Below are 15,885 nucleotides of genomic sequence, written 5' to 3'. Positions count from 1 at the left end.
TAAATTATTTACTTGAATAAGTGATGTAGTTAATATATTAGGTAAATACATTTTTGGTGTACTAGTTAAATACATTTTTTGTCGTTGAATTTGAATCTATGTTTCTACTTGATCTATTTTTATATTTTTATTTTTAAAAATTGTTAATTTAATAAAATAGAACAAAAGGCATAGAATCCCACGGAATTAGTATTCGTATATATTTTTTTAGTAAGAAACGGGATCATTCAGGATTACATCAGAAAAGTACTGACTACACGCCACATTTAAAATCCCAAAGATAAGCGATTATAAATTACATGCTTGGCCAATAAAACATCTTGTCTATTCAAAAAACGAGAAATATGAACAAAATTCAGCCCACAAAACACCTTCCTCAAAGTCACAACATCTTCATCCCTATTCAATACTTTTGGGGAACTCCTCAATTAGTGGAGGAATCTTGTATTTTTTATGGCACTAGTAACCATGATTGGAAAGGTAAATATTCCTTCACATTTCCCGTATTCTCCACCATAATAAGTAATGGGAAGCGGAATTTCCTCCCTTGAAATTGGAGACCGCCCATTAATATCCCTAAAATTTGCCTCCAAATTTGCTCCTTGAGAAGAAACCGCAACTGCCATATCCAAAGACGGAACTACCCCGACTGCTGATTCCCGTAAAGTTTTCCTGTCCCTGGTACATCTCTTCTACCATTTTAATTTGTATCGTCCTATTTATACAATTATGGCCACACCACTGACGTTTTTTTTTTTTTTTGATAACGAAGCCAAGATTCATGACGGTTGAAAACATCCTCACAATCTTTTATAATATGACCCACTAGCGATAATGGTAACAAAAATTCAGCAATCGTTCATAGTGCATTGGTATCCAACCACCTCTATTGGAACATCAAGGTTAATTTTAGTTCTCCGCCGCAAAGGTTTGTAGATATCAATTGAAACACGAACTCTCAAACTACCACACTAACAAATTTTATCTCGAGGGTGGTGTCAATCCTTTTCTCTTCTTTGAGAGAAGGAAGAAAGGAGAAGGTATTTATAGCGCTCAAAGTGAACATATCGGGGGAGAAGAGAAGCTTACTTTTTGGAACAAAGGAGAAGGGGGGAGCCTCTCCCTCCCCGACAACTTTTGAATCGAGAAATAAATTGTAATTATTTGGATAAAATATATTTTGTCTGAGAACGAGTTTTGGAGTCAAACTTCGATGACTAACTAGAGTTAAATGGTTTGCCATAATTGCTCTTTCCTTAATTTCCACCTTCTTCCTCTCTTTCCTTACACTCCCTGAATAAACCAGTGATCCAAATGGAAGATGAAAAAACCCAAACAAAGTTTCTGAAACCGTAGAAGAAAACTACGTTTTGGATCTTTGAACCATAAACTTCTTCGTCTCCTTTGATGCTGTGTTTATAATCTTATCATATCTCTGTCACTTGAGAAATCATTAGGGGTTACTTAAACTGTGCTCCGAAGAAACAAGGAAATGAAACTTTTGCAGTAGAATTCTAGCTAGGGTTAGCTGGAAATGTCATCAAAACCCGAGTCGGAGCCGAAATGCGAGAAGCAATTATACCTTATTGACCAAATAGAAACATATCCTCAAAAGTTTCCGTAGAAAGCTACTCTACCATAAGCAACCATACCTTATGGACCAAAACTTTATTTCATTGAATAATTCTTTGTCAATTATTTGTTCTGCAACAGCTTTTAAAAGCAACTTTTTAAAGTGTTTTTTTCATCTTTTCTTTTTCTTTTTTAATAAATTGGGATATGGGAGTTTGAACTTTCGACTTCAAAGAAAGGAGTAGATGTTAACTACCTATGACCTATGCTCATGTTGGCATTGACTTACGAATCAATGCTAGATAATATATAAAAAAATGTCGAAGATATTATCATTTACTTTTTTTTTTGTTATGCAATATTTTAAATGAGTGATTGAATAACCTGAACCAATCAAATCTAAATATTTCAGGGTTAGATTGAATTAAGTTTATTATTTAATAGGAGTTGTTAGGGTTCAACGATTTGAATTAGGTCAAAAAGTACCTCAATTCAATTCAACTCAGGAAGCCCCATTTATAGTCATTTATTTTTTATTTTTAAGAAATAAAAATTATATTTTTTTCTTTTGCCTTAAATCAAACATTTGAGAGATAGATATATTAGAGAGAGATCGATATGTTCATTTGAGATAGATATATTAGAGAGAGATCGATATGTTAGTATAAAACAAAACCACCCAAAAATAGAGCAAAATTTTAAGAGGGAGAAATATATTTGAGAGAGAGATTAGTTAGAGAAAAAAAGGAATAGAGAGTAAGAATATGCTAGAGAAAGAAAAATAAGTTAGAGAGAATTATTATCAAGTATGGCAACGAGGCAAGGTAGGGCTGGGGCCATCCCCATCCCGCGCCCTGTCCCGAAGTTCGCCTGTCCCCAAGGGTACAGGGCGGAGATTCACCGATCAAAAACCCGTCCCCAATAAATTTTTTATTTTTTATTTTTTCATTTTATGGGTGTTAAAAGTAAAAAACAAATGGCTAAACGGGCATTGGACTTGGACCTTTTTAAAAAAAAACTTTAAAAAGTATTTATTAAAATTAAAATATATTAATATTATTACATATAAAACTTAATAAAATATTTAGCAATTTGACCCGTCTTTAATCAAACCGAGGATTCTCCGACCCGGTCGAGTCGGGTACCCATGGAGATCGAGTCCCACGGATTTTTTTGTCATCCCTAATTATGATAGAGACCAACTAGACCATAGCTCAACGTGTTAAGATACATGTATCCAATCATAAAGTTGTGAATTCGAATTCCCACCTTCACATATTGTACTCAAAAAGTGATTAGGTGATTTATTTATATGTTAAGTTTATCAAGACCTTAAAATTTTTATATAAAACAAGGTTTTAAAGGTTAACAAATAATTCTTTCACACTTTTAAATAAGTTAAAATAATTATTATTAACACTACAATCCTATTAGTGCTATTTTGTTGATCTTCTTTATATTTTGTTCATTGTTCATGCTATAATAGAAATGTGAATTTACCATTTATGTCAATGTCAAACTCATGGACATATGAAAAATGTCAATGAAAATTTATAAAAATGTAGTACCCTGCTATAAACAACTAACAAGCATATGATTTGTTAAAAAAACTACTTTAGTTGGTTCAAAAAAAAAAACATGCCATCCGTAAAACCAATTTGGAAGAAACCAAGATAAAAACAACGTTTACAATTCAAAACACGTTATTACACAAGTTTTGTTCTAGAAAAACTGAACATCTTTAACTTGAGACCATAGTCACGAGAAGAGTCAATCTAAATATAACTCAATCAATAAATAAAGTATTGATTACCTTTCTTGAGATTGAAGATTCGGTCCTCGAACAAAAAGATTCGTGGCAAGAAGGTCAAACGACAGGCGGCCGAAAAGGGACAACTTTGCAAGCATTTTCATGTCTGTTTGGAGACCAGACATCATAGATTCTGCAGAAGAAAGCTTTGAAAAAGAGAGTGAAAGTGTGACAGAAAGTCAAAATCTACCCCTCCCTCCATCTGCTGCAAATGCAAAGTCTTCTTCAGTTCAGTTCAGACTGAGCTGCGCATGCTCCTTTTTCAGCCACCATGTCTTCAATTTCCAACACTTTTTGGTATTCAAATAAATTACCTTCATCATCAACCTTTGACTATGGCTTCTTTGTAATCATCATCGCTACATTTTGAATCCACATCCCATCTACCTTGGTTGTCTTTGTCACCTGCAATCATACAAGATCATGAGTCCTTCGATTCGACTAAAACTTTTCGATCCATAACGTGATGTATAGTACTTTGTTTCTTTGATCTGTGTGCTTGTGTAACTTCTATCGTGTTACTTTTTGTGCAAGTGTTGACAAAAGGATGAACTTTAAAGATGACGAACCTATGACACTGGAGTAATACTTGCATTTGAGCAAAACTTTTTTGGCTAGAAATGGGGATATGGGTTAAAGTTCGTGAATTTGGATATGCACTTGAAGTGCGAGAAGTAGTAGCTCTTTCATTCGCTGATTTTTTTGTTTGCCTGGAGTTACCTCTTTACTTCAAATCAAGGAGTGAAAGGGCTTCCGTTGGGTCTTCCTATCGTGTAGCAATTATGAACACGAGGGCTTCCGTGTTTTTCCAAAAACAAAAACTTTCTTGTGCAAAAAGTTCAGAAATTTCTGATAAATGAAGTTGAAACTGAAAAAGTGGGCTTCTATGGGAAGTATTTACTCAACTGTGTCAAGAAATCAGTTTTTCTTTACCACTCGGCAACAAATGATGGAGAGGTTTCTTAATGACACCAAATCCTTCTCTCATTTCATGACAAAAGTTTATATATTATAGGTTGTGACAAGCCAAACTACACAGCAGCAGCCAGCAGGGAGATAATAAATTAGAAGAAAGAAAAACTAAAATGATTTTTTTTCCTTGCAAACCCACACCCATTCCTTGAATCTTGCAGTCAATCTATAGGAAGAATTACCCGGTTCGTATTCTATCAAGCCGATCGACGCTCTTTCTTGCTCTTTCCAGCTGGTGGTCGACGCTTTTCCGTGACTTTTCATGGCAGTCAACACTTCTGCGGGACCTTTCCGCATGATTAAACGAGAGTCTGAGCTTTTCTAATTTATCAGTAGCACTGGAGTGATTCTTCAGCCTCTCTGGTTGATCGGTGCTCCGCCTCGGCTTTTCTCTCCGGTCCGTGCTCTTCCTTGGAATCTCGAAAAAATCCGTGCTCTTCCGAGGCTGCTCATATTGGTCTGTACTCTTTCTAGCACTGTATCGTTGGGACGGAGGTTTCTCGACCGTTGCTACAAACTTCTGTAGATGCCTAATATACTCAGGATAGAGCTCAAGATTACAGTGGTTTCCACCTTTTAGCCATAGCGGTTCGTATTTCTCTTTACAGAGTTCCCAAAGTTGCTTGCCATGGGAGCAATCAACCACATCATCTGAAGTTCCCTGCAAAATGACGTAAATATGCCTTGAATACTTTCCAGGGGAGTTGTACAAACCAATTCATCGAGACAGAAGCACAAATTAAAGACAGAAAATATGAAGAGAAACCTCTACTCTTTTCGGTGTCCGAAATCAATTCTAAAGATTGTCATGTTCCTAAACTCGATGGTCATTTGATACCCTCCATCTTTGACAAAGTCCGGATGCACAAATGCAACATGCCACACAAGACACTATCAGACTAAATGTAGGCAAAATCAGTGGTTTCCCAGGTAATACAGTTTGTTGCCTAGATAAAGCGGACTTCAGATTCTTGTTTTCAATCATTAATCAATCTTGCTATATCCGAGTTAATCTCGTCGAAATTTTCATGTATTTCTCATGGAAAATGAAAATAAATAATGAACCAACTAAATCAAAAGATGATAATACTTCATTCATCTTCTGGTAGCATCACACTAATTAACAGCAAAAACGAGTGAATCATATTTCTTAACTCCTCAGAACATAAAGTGAGAAAGCACCAAACTTCTTAGCCTATTCAAAACCGTGATGCATCGGTCGCACATAATCATATCTATAATCCATATGTAACTAACAATGCACAAAGCCATAAGAGGAAATAGGTTGAAGATCATCCTTACATGAATAATAAGAATCGGGCAATTAACCAGTGAAATTTTGTCGATATTCTGCACATACAAAAAAAAATTACCATTTATTACACATAGATATGAAAACAAATAAATCAAGAAGAAAATTTTACCTTATAAATATCAAACCAGTACGAGCGCTTCACAGGATACATGACTCTTAAGCCAGAAAGTATTGGACTATGCAAAACAACAGCTCTTAAGCGAGGAAGTCGAGCTGCAAGATCCAAAGCCGGACCGCTCCCAACAGATTGACCATATAGGATGATATCTTCCTGCTTAGTACCATAGCTTTCTTCAAGACACTTATATGCAGCCTCAATATCTGCATATGTATTTTGCTCAGATGGCTGCAACACAATATTAGGTCTCAGATGAGACTTGACAGATCCTATCATTGTATTGATATAGAATACAGTGTTGTTTCTGTCATTAGAAAGAAATGTCAACACACCTTTCCAGATGATTGACCGTAACCCGAATAGTCGTACCTGCACAGAGTAAAAGGCAGTGGAATCAGGCAGAGTACTACAATTTGTGTCCTCAACCAGTTGCTTCTTACTTTCTCATAATACGCTTAGATTATCTAGACCCGTTTTGCAGACACGGTGAGCTCGAGAATTTTCATTGAACAAGAAGATCAAAGATACACTTGCTAGTACAAGTACATCTAACGAATTCTTAATTGGAGCTGAATTAGGTTCTTCCAGTGTTCTCCATGAAATACCAGTTGCTAGCAGAGGTAAAATTTTAGCTTCTGAATCTTGGTGAATTGAAGAGCTTCAAAAGTCATAAGATCAAAAAGATGGGAGCATGGATTCACATCTCCTCCTACCTGCAGTATGTGCTTGAAATAACATATAAAGAAACTAACAAATGCTTTGAGGCAAAGATTCGATTCACTGAGATGCACTATTTATCATCTTCCCCAGTATCTAAACTTGCCAAAAATCTCTCTCTGAAACTTTGATTTATAAGGATGATAGGTTCATTAACTGAAAATTAACATAGTGAATATGATGCCCACACAATTGGAAGATCTGCCTAAATATAATTCAGAAAAAAGTGAACCAAAACTTAAGGCTCCATAAAGAAAACCAATAAAACAATTTGCAGCCTTGAATCTCCAACTAAATATGCTTAAATTGAAAAAATATAAGCAATCAAAACCATTATCTTCTAAAATTTCAAATCAAGCACAGATTTCTCACACACACCATCCAAAACAGAATGCCAAAACAAATTGAGAAGAATATCAAAATGCCAAAACAGAGAGAAGAAAAAGAGAGGAAAAGAAAATAGTACCCCATTAGATTAACGCGCAGGTGAATGCTAAGCTCGATGAAGAGCTCATACATTTGGCCCAGATCGGCGGCGTTGCCGTGCGAGTACAGCAGAGTGGAAGTCGCCATCGGATGCCGGACATAGACGGCGACGATATCGTTGCTCCGGCGAGTGGGTAACTTCAGAACCTCAACGTTTTCGCGGTGGGGAAAAGGGCTAAGAAGCAAAAGGCCGGTAAGATCATCGGTGATGAGGTTGTAGGAAGGAGGGTTCGGCGGGAAGAACGCGAACTTGGCCGCCATGGAAGAGGTCACGCCGCCCATATCGCCGCCGCGTCGCAACCCGCGAATTTAAGTATCTAATCAGAAAACCCAAAAACGAATCAAGCGACGATTTATGGGAATTCAAATTGAAAGCGACATTCCTCTGGTTTGTTGAGAAGATTGTGCGCTTTTAGAGACAATGGAAAAGGGGTACAGAAATTGTTCATCCAGTGACTGACTGGCGCTGCTGCTGCTACATGATTCTTCAAAGGCTCGAGGCTCCTCCTGCTCAGAAATCCACCATGTTTTAGAGAGAGAAAGGGTTCAGTGGTGGAGCAGTGGGGTGTGGAGATTGAATTATTTTGAAGGGGCAGACTCAGTACTCAGTAAGTGAGAGGGAATAATGGCGGACGCAGAGCTCAGCTCTGCTGATGCTTCGTTTGGTCAAAAAATGGCTTTTTTTTTTCCTTTTTCCTTTTTTTTTTTTTTCCTAAGCTCTATATGCGGATATCGTTTACCATGGTCATTTTATTCTTATTTGATTAAAATTTTAACATGATATTTAGTCACTAAATTTTTTTTAATTTGGCCATAAATCTATAAAATTTGTGTTGAAATTTTATAAATAAATACTAAAATGATTATTTTTTTAAAGTTTAGGGATTAAAATAAATTAAAGTTGATAATATATGAATCAAAATGGACATTTTTTGGAATTATTGATACCAAATGAATGGAAGTCAAACATACCAAAATAGTACTTAAACATTTTTCATCTAATCAAAACTATTCAAAATCAAATTAATCAAATATACCATTTTTTAAAATTTCATTTTAATCCCTACACTTTTAAATTACTATTTTAATATCAAAACTTTTAAAAATCAATCCATTTCATCTTATTTATCTTTTAATGAATGGACAACTTAATTTTAAGTATGTTTATCATGAAAGTCGTTCATATCATCATAGAAGTATAAATTTTTCAATTTAGCTTGAACAGTAATAAGTAGTAAATATTAAATATCAAAATAATAGTAGCTGTTATTCATCTTTAATCTAAGTATCGTATATGTATATTGATTGTTGGAGGTGATTTTAAGCTCACACGTGGCACATCTTGATTGAGAAATAAAGTCATATATGGCCTCGATTGATAAGGCTCATTTCCTTACATTGATCCTCTTACTTGTGATGGAGTGAGCGCGGCCGAGCCAACCAAGCTAGCTTGAGATTTCGTTCCCATTTATTGGTTGAACTGATTGGTTTCACTTCGGTTCAGTGCCAGTCTCCGACAGACCCATCAATGCACCACTATTCACAGTTATATTAAAGAGTCGTTGAGGCTTTGTCGGGAACATTGTCGGATGTTTCGCCTATAAATAGAACCCATTTACATCATTTTCAGGTAAGCAAACACTAAATTTTCTCTCGAGTTTAGTTCGACCAATTACTAACTTTAACATCGGACTATGTTATGTTTTGTAGGTTCCAATTCGTCTACCGAATCATCCTTAATCCGAGTCGAGATTTGCAGAGTTGGTCAATTTCATGATCAAACATTGATATTTTGAAAACTCAAGTTTTTATACTTATTCGTTATAATACAATTTAGTAATTTACACGCCAAAACAAGCATAACTCAATGGTAATTGACATATACCTCTAACCAAGAGGTTGTGAATTCGAATAATGCATAAAGTATTCCAATTTAATTTAGAAATTTTATCTAAATTTCATTCTCTATATGTTATAAAAGAATTAATAGGACTAGAATGTTTTGCCTTTTAAAAAAATAAAAACAAAATAAACCCATTTGATAACCATTTCATTTTTTATTTTCTGTTTTTAAAAATTATGCTAAGAATATTACTTTCACCTATGTATTTCTTTATTTTGATACATAATTTTTTAACATTTTCAGAATCTAGGTTAAATTTTTTAGGAAAAGAAAGTAGTTTTTTAAAAATTAATTTTGTTTTTCAAATTTAGCTAAGAATTAAAATATGTTTTCAAGAAAGGTGAAAGACTTACCAACGAAATTGTACAAAACAAGTATAATTTTTAAAAATAGAAAACTAAAAACGAAATGGTTATCAAAACGATATCTGACCAAATAAACCTAGACAGATTATTCTATAAATAATATTTAAGTGTTTATGAATAAGTAAGTATTATCAAAACAGTATAAATTAAGTTTGAAGCATCAAAGTGGTCTTTGTGCCTTTAGCTGGTTGTGAAAGGGCAAAATTGTTTGAACATGATTTACATAATGAGGCCATACCATAGAAAGCTGTTCCTTCTCTTTTTTTGGTCTAGTTTATTTTCACATTGATATAAAATTTTTAAGTTAAATTATGAATTTAATCCCTACTGTTTCAATCTCGTTAATTTAAAAATAATTTAATCTCTATAGTTTGAATTTTGTTTCAATTTAATTTTATAATTTTAAAAGTTTCAATTGAATCCCTACAACCTTACCAATGGTCTTAAATCGTCTTTTACCCGCTCAAAAAAACTACCAATTTCTTTCTATTTTTTTCAATCAACTAACTCAATTAACCAAATATAACTAGACTCATTGGGGTAAGAACTAATTTAATCCAAACAATATTTTATAATTTTAAAAACCACAAAGACCCAATTAAAACAAAACAACACAAATGGTAGAAACTAAATTAAAACTTTTAAAACCTCAAGCCCATCTGGACCAAATTTTCAATACAAACATCCTTCTAAGGACGATCATATTGACATTTCTTTCAATTTCAAGCTTTATATCTAGGCTTACTCCCATTTTTCAACTAAGTTTACTGTCATAACTAATTCAAAACGTCAAGGATCATGTGGTTAGGTGAATATTCGGTTGTCAATCAAGATCGAACAAAAAAGGGGAGAAAAACTCTTCCAGACCTCAGAAGTCCCATCAGCTTCAACCTGATCAATAGCACCAATGGTAAAAATCATTCTCAATTATAGTGAAGAAAATAATTCAGAATAGGCACATGGGAAGGGGAATGATAATTTCCTCTATCCAAATCATATAGAGCAAAAAGTCCAAACATCTATGACGGAGTAGAAATTCGAACTTCTGACCTTTTCATTGAGGATATGTCTTAACCAATTGAACTCTACTCTCTATCAAACTTAATTCATACCATGAAAAGGTTTAGGAGAGATCTTGATATGAGATATGTCATAATATGCATGTACTAGATGGGGATTTTAGTCAAAACTAATCACAAACATTGATTTTCCTGAAATTCAAAAATATATTTGTGTTCCAGACCCCACAAAAAGTTTCTTTAAAAAAAATTAATCCAGACATGTCATAATATCAGCCACACTACATGGACCCAAATTTAAGGAGAAAAGCTTCAAATCAAGATATCATAAAGCAAGCATCAAACTCATATGTTTGAAAATGACTAAATAACAACTAAATATAAAGGAAAGATAACTAGGAAGTAGAAATTAAGCTATGGGCAGAATAAAGTGAAGGGGGTCCCACGTTTTATGTAAAAGAATAGAGGAAAAAGAGTTGTGGGTCTCTGTGATCTTACCTCTTTCTTTTTTGTTGTAGTGATGGGATGATGAGACATGTCTCCCATCCATGGCAGAGAATCTGGATTTACCTCACATATTTCTTTGCTTGGCTCTAAAGGTACATTGTGCACATCGATGATCAGGTTGAGCAGCTGTATCGGTCTAATTCCGATAAACAGATATGAAACAATCTTTTAGCCTAATAACATGTAGAAGAGTCTTTCTTATCAAGAGGGATAACAAATTTATCGTTCTTATGGGATCATTCAGCAGGCTAAAATGCTATCTATACCATACTCAGACCGATACCGAGAACACCTATTGCCAAGTGGCAATGTATGAGAAGACGGAAGTGGCAAGTATACGGTCTACATCAACTTGATGATCGGGACAAGCCCTCTTCAACTACATGAAACAAGAATGACAATAGATTCTGGAAAAGATATCTTTCATATACATGTCACAATAGAAAACAAAGCCTATCGGGTCATTGTTGTCAACTCCCGTCAATCAATACATCGATGAGCTCCCAACAACAATAATTGGTTCCAAATATTGGAAATATTGAATTCTTGAGCTTCTACCTCAATTTCAAAATCAATGTACATAATTAATCACATTAATGTATGTTTATGCTATCTCAACTAATAAGTCTTAGCTAGCAATGAAAATACATCATATATTATCACAGCATTCTCCAGCCTGTGAAGCAACGTTCAGTTCTGTACTAGAAGATTATCTAAGATGTTCTCATCGATCAGTTTTTTCTAAGAGCCAAGTGGCAATAATTGAATGAGCTGGATGAAAACTAGTGAAAATTTAGATATCTAGACAAGTTATATTTAGGATAGCTCAATATGAAAGCCAATCGGAATGCAAGACAAATAAGGTTACAGCAGAATTAAACAAAAACCAGCTTTTCCTGTCCAACAACCAGTAGTAGAACAAACTATTACACTCTGTACACAGACTAATTAATGATATTGCAAACTAATTAGGAAGGTAGGCGTGTATTTCTTGTGTTCCAGGCTACTTCGTGATCACTATCAAGATCCCACCCTTGTGATCATTGTCAAGATACCAAAGGAAAAAAGGAAGCCCAATTAAAATTATGAAACTATTACACTTTCTTTTGTGTGTGGACAACAAAATGTAGCCGTCCAAAAAGAGAAGTCCAATGTCATAAGACAAATTGGATTTCAAGTTTAACGACATGTATGGGTGGAGATTCAAACCTCGAACCTCCTTAGTCGAGAATGTATACTTTTAACCAGTTTAACTATACTTAAGTTTAAGATAAATTTGATTTCAGCGAAAGACGTGCATTGTTTGCACTAATATCTGAAGGAAATTGCATCACCCCTCTCCATACCAATCCACAAGAGCATAAAACCATTTTAAAAGAATTCTGTTTCCTAGTGTTTTCTGATTGAGCAAACTTAATACCATACACAACAAACAGATTGATTATTCAGAACCATAAAAAGGTCTAATTTCATCTCATATAACCAGAAAATTGTTCCATTACAGAGATTCATTGGGAATAAACTAGATAACAACCCTTCATCTTACACCAGTATCAACCTTGAAATTAAAACAAAATCTGCCATAAAACCCTACTCCAGAAGGTACCTATCACTATTTTACTCATATGAATCATTTGTACTTCAAGTTAGCAGAACACTTCGAAACTTATTCCGGAAAATGAAAAGCAAATCTGTTCTGTGAAAAGTCTGACTTGAGCTTGAAACAATAATCTCTTAAGAATTTGCCGCTAGAGAACAATAACGATGGAAATTCTCTTAGCCCAATCTACAAGACTGAAAGCAAAACGAAATAGCTCGGTCTTGCAATCCATTGAAAAAAAGAAAAAAAAAATCTTACCAAATAAAGCTACTATGTCTGCCTCCGGAGCCGCTTCCGCAGCTTCTTGTACTTGTGCTTGTTCATCTTCCGCTTCCTCTTCTTTTTCACGCTATCAGCCCACAACTTCCGAGAATCATCTTGCTCATCATAATCCGGCACGAACGGAACCAACCCAGTTGAGGAGATTTGCGGCAAGCAAAGCCCAAACGGAAAACTAGGGTAAAACTGCAAAAACTGAGACGGATTCGAAGCAGAAACTGAGTTCAAATTAGCATCCCAATGCCCATCTGGTTTACTGATGATATCGAGCGGCTGGTGAAGAATGCAGGGTGCTGAGAGATTTTGTGACGGCTGGCTACGCAAAGCAGCAATTATTCTTGTGGGTGGCGATTTTCTGACGAGTTTTTGGAGCATCGACGCCATTGAATCAGAGCGAAGCTTTCCAGAGATAATAAAGCTGTATCTTTAGCCCAATCTCTTGATGTAGGTGGAAGAGAGAAGGATGGAGGTGGACAGCGGAAGTGAACTCCAAAGAAAATCGGAGAAGAACAAACCCTAATCAGATGTTAGGGACAGAGAGGAGTGAAAAATGGGGATTTTTTCTTTTCTCACAAAAATAGCTTTTTTTTTCCCCTTTCGATTCAATTTCAATTTCTTATTTCTGAAATTTCAATTTTACTCTCCCCAACCCACAAAGAGTCGGATTATGAAGCCATACTTCGGACCGGTTCAAGTCTGATCTGTTTGGGTGGTTCGACTCGAATGATTTGACTCAGCAGTTCGACCATGTGACTTTTCAAACTTCAAATCTGATGGATTAATTTTACTCCAGGAATATTAAATTTTCATCACATTTAACTATATCCACAGATTTTATATCGATAGATTAAATTGAAGCAAAAAAAAAGTTGTATAATAATTCAAAATTTGTGAAATATTTGTTTGTTATTTAAATATTTGTTAGCAACTTTTTTATATTTATAATTTTTTTATAAATATTCATCAATATCAATATTTTGTCGATGTTTTAATCAACATTTCTTAAAATTAATATCATTATCTTACTAAATAATTTGAAGGTTGGTTTTAGGTCAAAATTTTGATATGGCGAGAGAAGTAAGTTAACCCAAATAAAACAAATCAAAAGTGAAAAACAAAAGGGGAGGGAAGAAGAAAGAAGGGTGAAGGAAGAAATGGGTACTATTGAGCACAAAGTTGATAGTTTTTATTAGGGCATCGCAAATATGTCAAAAATATTCAATAAAATTAGTAAAATAGCAACTACATTTAGTTTCTTTAAATATAACATTTTTTTTAAATGGAGATCCAATTTTAAAATGACAACTTTACCCAAATGATATACATCTGTAATATATCTACAGTATATTTGTAATATATCTTACTACTGATATAAGTATCTGATATATATGAGTATCTGATATAATATGTGATACTACTGATATGAGTGTATGTACAATATGTATGTGATATACATCTAATATACTATAGATATGAGTGTCTGATATACTGATTTGAGTATCTGATATACTATTGATATGAGTGAAAATTTTTACTATATTTGAAAATTTTAAAAACAAGTGATATATTTTGAAATACATAAACAATTTTTGCTTCCCGCTACAATTTTTCTTTTTATTAGATACTATTTTAAAAGTTCAAAAATCTAATTGTGAAAGTTGAGAGACTAAATTTATAATTCTTTTAAACAACAAAATTTATAATTTCACTAATTACTTTTACGTATTTATTCCACATGACAAATTTCATTTGACATAATGTAAATAGCCACATAAACACTGAACTAACGGAGTTTGACTGAGTTAATGGTCAGGACCTATTTAACAAAGTTTGAAAGTTCAAGGATCTATTTGACACAACCATAAAAGTTCATTAACTAAATTTGTAATTTAACATATATATTAATACCCTCGATTTTATTTTATTTATTTAGATTGGAAAAAAAATCAACTTTTACACCTAAACTTGATCAGATGTATCAATTTTTAATCAATCTTTTTTTTTCCCTCATGTAGTTCAACAATATGTGATAGTATGTATTTAGAGCTCTAACATTTTGGTCAAAGTTATAATGCCTTAACCAGTTGAGCAATACTCGAACTGGTATTTTAAACTTAGATAAGTATTGCAATTTTAAGTTTAGATAATTTTTTTTTCTAATTCAACAATAGGTGGGAGTGGAGATGCTAACCTCTCGCATTTTAATTTATATTATAATGTCTTAATCAGTTGAACTATATTTAAATTGACATTTTAAACTTATAAGTGTTCCAAATTTAGCCATTGATACTTTACCTATCAAGCTTACGTGTATTCAATTAATTGTAAAACCTACCCCTAATACAAAATTGAGAGGTTTGAGAGAAAAAACAACATTAGAGTTGATTTTTTTTTTTCGAGTTTTGGAAGATTACTTCAATGGTCAATCTTGTACACTGATCCGCATTGATCTTGTACAAAACTTTATTTTCGTTGAAATCAGCAAGTTTAGGGAGACTTTTACTTTGCCTTGTGATAAAACTAGTAAGTGAATGCAACAGAAATTGATCTGCAACCTTCATTTAAGTCATCTGCGGTTCAATTTATAAAATTAAGGGTAAGAGTTAGTTGTTTTTTGTCAAGGACAACGATATCCGAGTCTCCACAATGGTATGATATTATCTGCTTTGGGCATGACCCTCACGGATTTACGTTTGGTTTAAGAGATAATTGTCTTCCCTAATCAACGTGAGACTTTGTTTGCAATCACCTCAGACTCAATAAGAGTCATATAATTTTAAACAATTAACAATTTAGTCTCATAACTTTTACATGATACGCCATCTCAAAACCTTATTATGAAATGATTTATTCTCTTGTAATTTAAAATGTATAATAATTTACTCTATCTTGTGAAAAATATTCAATACATTATTAAAATATATCTGATCCTAAGGCTCGTTTGATAATCTTTTTAGTTTTTGAAAAATAGGGTTGTTTGGTAACCAATTCAATTTTTTGTTTTTAGTTTTTCAAAAACCATTTTGAAATCCTAGGTAAATTTAAAAAAAAAAACAATTTTCAAAAAATGATTTCTGTTTTTTAAAATCTAATTTTTTTATTCTAATACTCAATTTTTTTTATCATATTTATCTCTAACAAAATTCTTTCCCACTCTAAAAATTTTTTTCTTTATAATTTTCTCTCAACAAAAATTATTTTTCTCTCTCTAAAATTTTTATA

General features: G+C 33.6%; 2 protein-coding genes across 7 annotated transcripts; both read right to left on the bottom strand.

Moving 5' to 3' along the window:
* Positions 1–3,246: 3,246 nt before the first annotated feature.
* On the bottom strand, positions 3,247–7,661 carry LOC111021500 (alpha/beta-Hydrolases superfamily protein). 2 transcript variants are annotated; one of them, XM_022298490.2, is made up of 6 exons: positions 6,971–7,659; positions 6,120–6,156; positions 5,779–6,015; positions 5,657–5,704; positions 4,537–5,015; positions 3,247–3,787 (listed from the first exon to the last, which is right to left on the bottom strand). In XM_022298490.2, exons 1-6 carry the CDS (start codon positions 7,270–7,272, stop codon positions 3,784–3,786), a joined length of 1,107 nt encoding a protein of 368 aa, XP_022154182.1. In that variant the 5' UTR covers positions 7,273–7,659; the 3' UTR covers positions 3,247–3,783. The 2 variants fall into 2 exon arrangements, with proteins under 2 accessions (XP_022154182.1, XP_087983998.1); XM_088127872.1 differs by lacking the exon at positions 3,247–3,787 and having other exon boundaries at positions 4,293–5,015; positions 6,971–7,661.
* Positions 7,662–9,856: 2,195 nt separating this feature from the next.
* LOC111021516 (uncharacterized) lies at positions 9,857–13,282 on the bottom strand. Of its 5 annotated transcripts, none has more exons than XR_015792612.1 (3): positions 12,643–13,282; positions 10,776–10,957; positions 9,857–10,149 (listed from the first exon to the last, which is right to left on the bottom strand). XR_015792612.1 is itself a non-coding variant. In XM_088127036.1 (2 exons), exon 1 carries the CDS (start codon positions 13,045–13,047, stop codon positions 12,655–12,657), a length of 393 nt encoding a protein of 130 aa, XP_087983162.1. In that variant the 5' UTR covers positions 13,048–13,282; the 3' UTR covers positions 11,145–11,163; positions 12,643–12,654. The 5 variants fall into 5 exon arrangements, 3 of the variants coding, with proteins under 3 accessions (XP_087983162.1, XP_022154198.1, XP_022154199.1); XR_015792613.1 differs by having other exon boundaries at positions 10,776–10,920; XM_088127036.1 differs by lacking the exons at positions 9,857–10,149; positions 10,776–10,957 and adding an exon at positions 11,145–11,163.
* Positions 13,283–15,885: the final 2,603 nt, after the last annotated feature.

This window comes from Momordica charantia (genome assembly GCF_013281855.1).
Source record: "Momordica charantia cultivar OHB3-1 chromosome 8 unlocalized genomic scaffold, Mcharantia_2.0 BLBB01000008.1, whole genome shotgun sequence".
NCBI classification, from domain to species: domain Eukaryota; kingdom Viridiplantae; phylum Streptophyta; class Magnoliopsida; order Cucurbitales; family Cucurbitaceae; genus Momordica; species Momordica charantia.
This window is presented reverse-complemented; position numbering and strand designations above follow the sequence as displayed.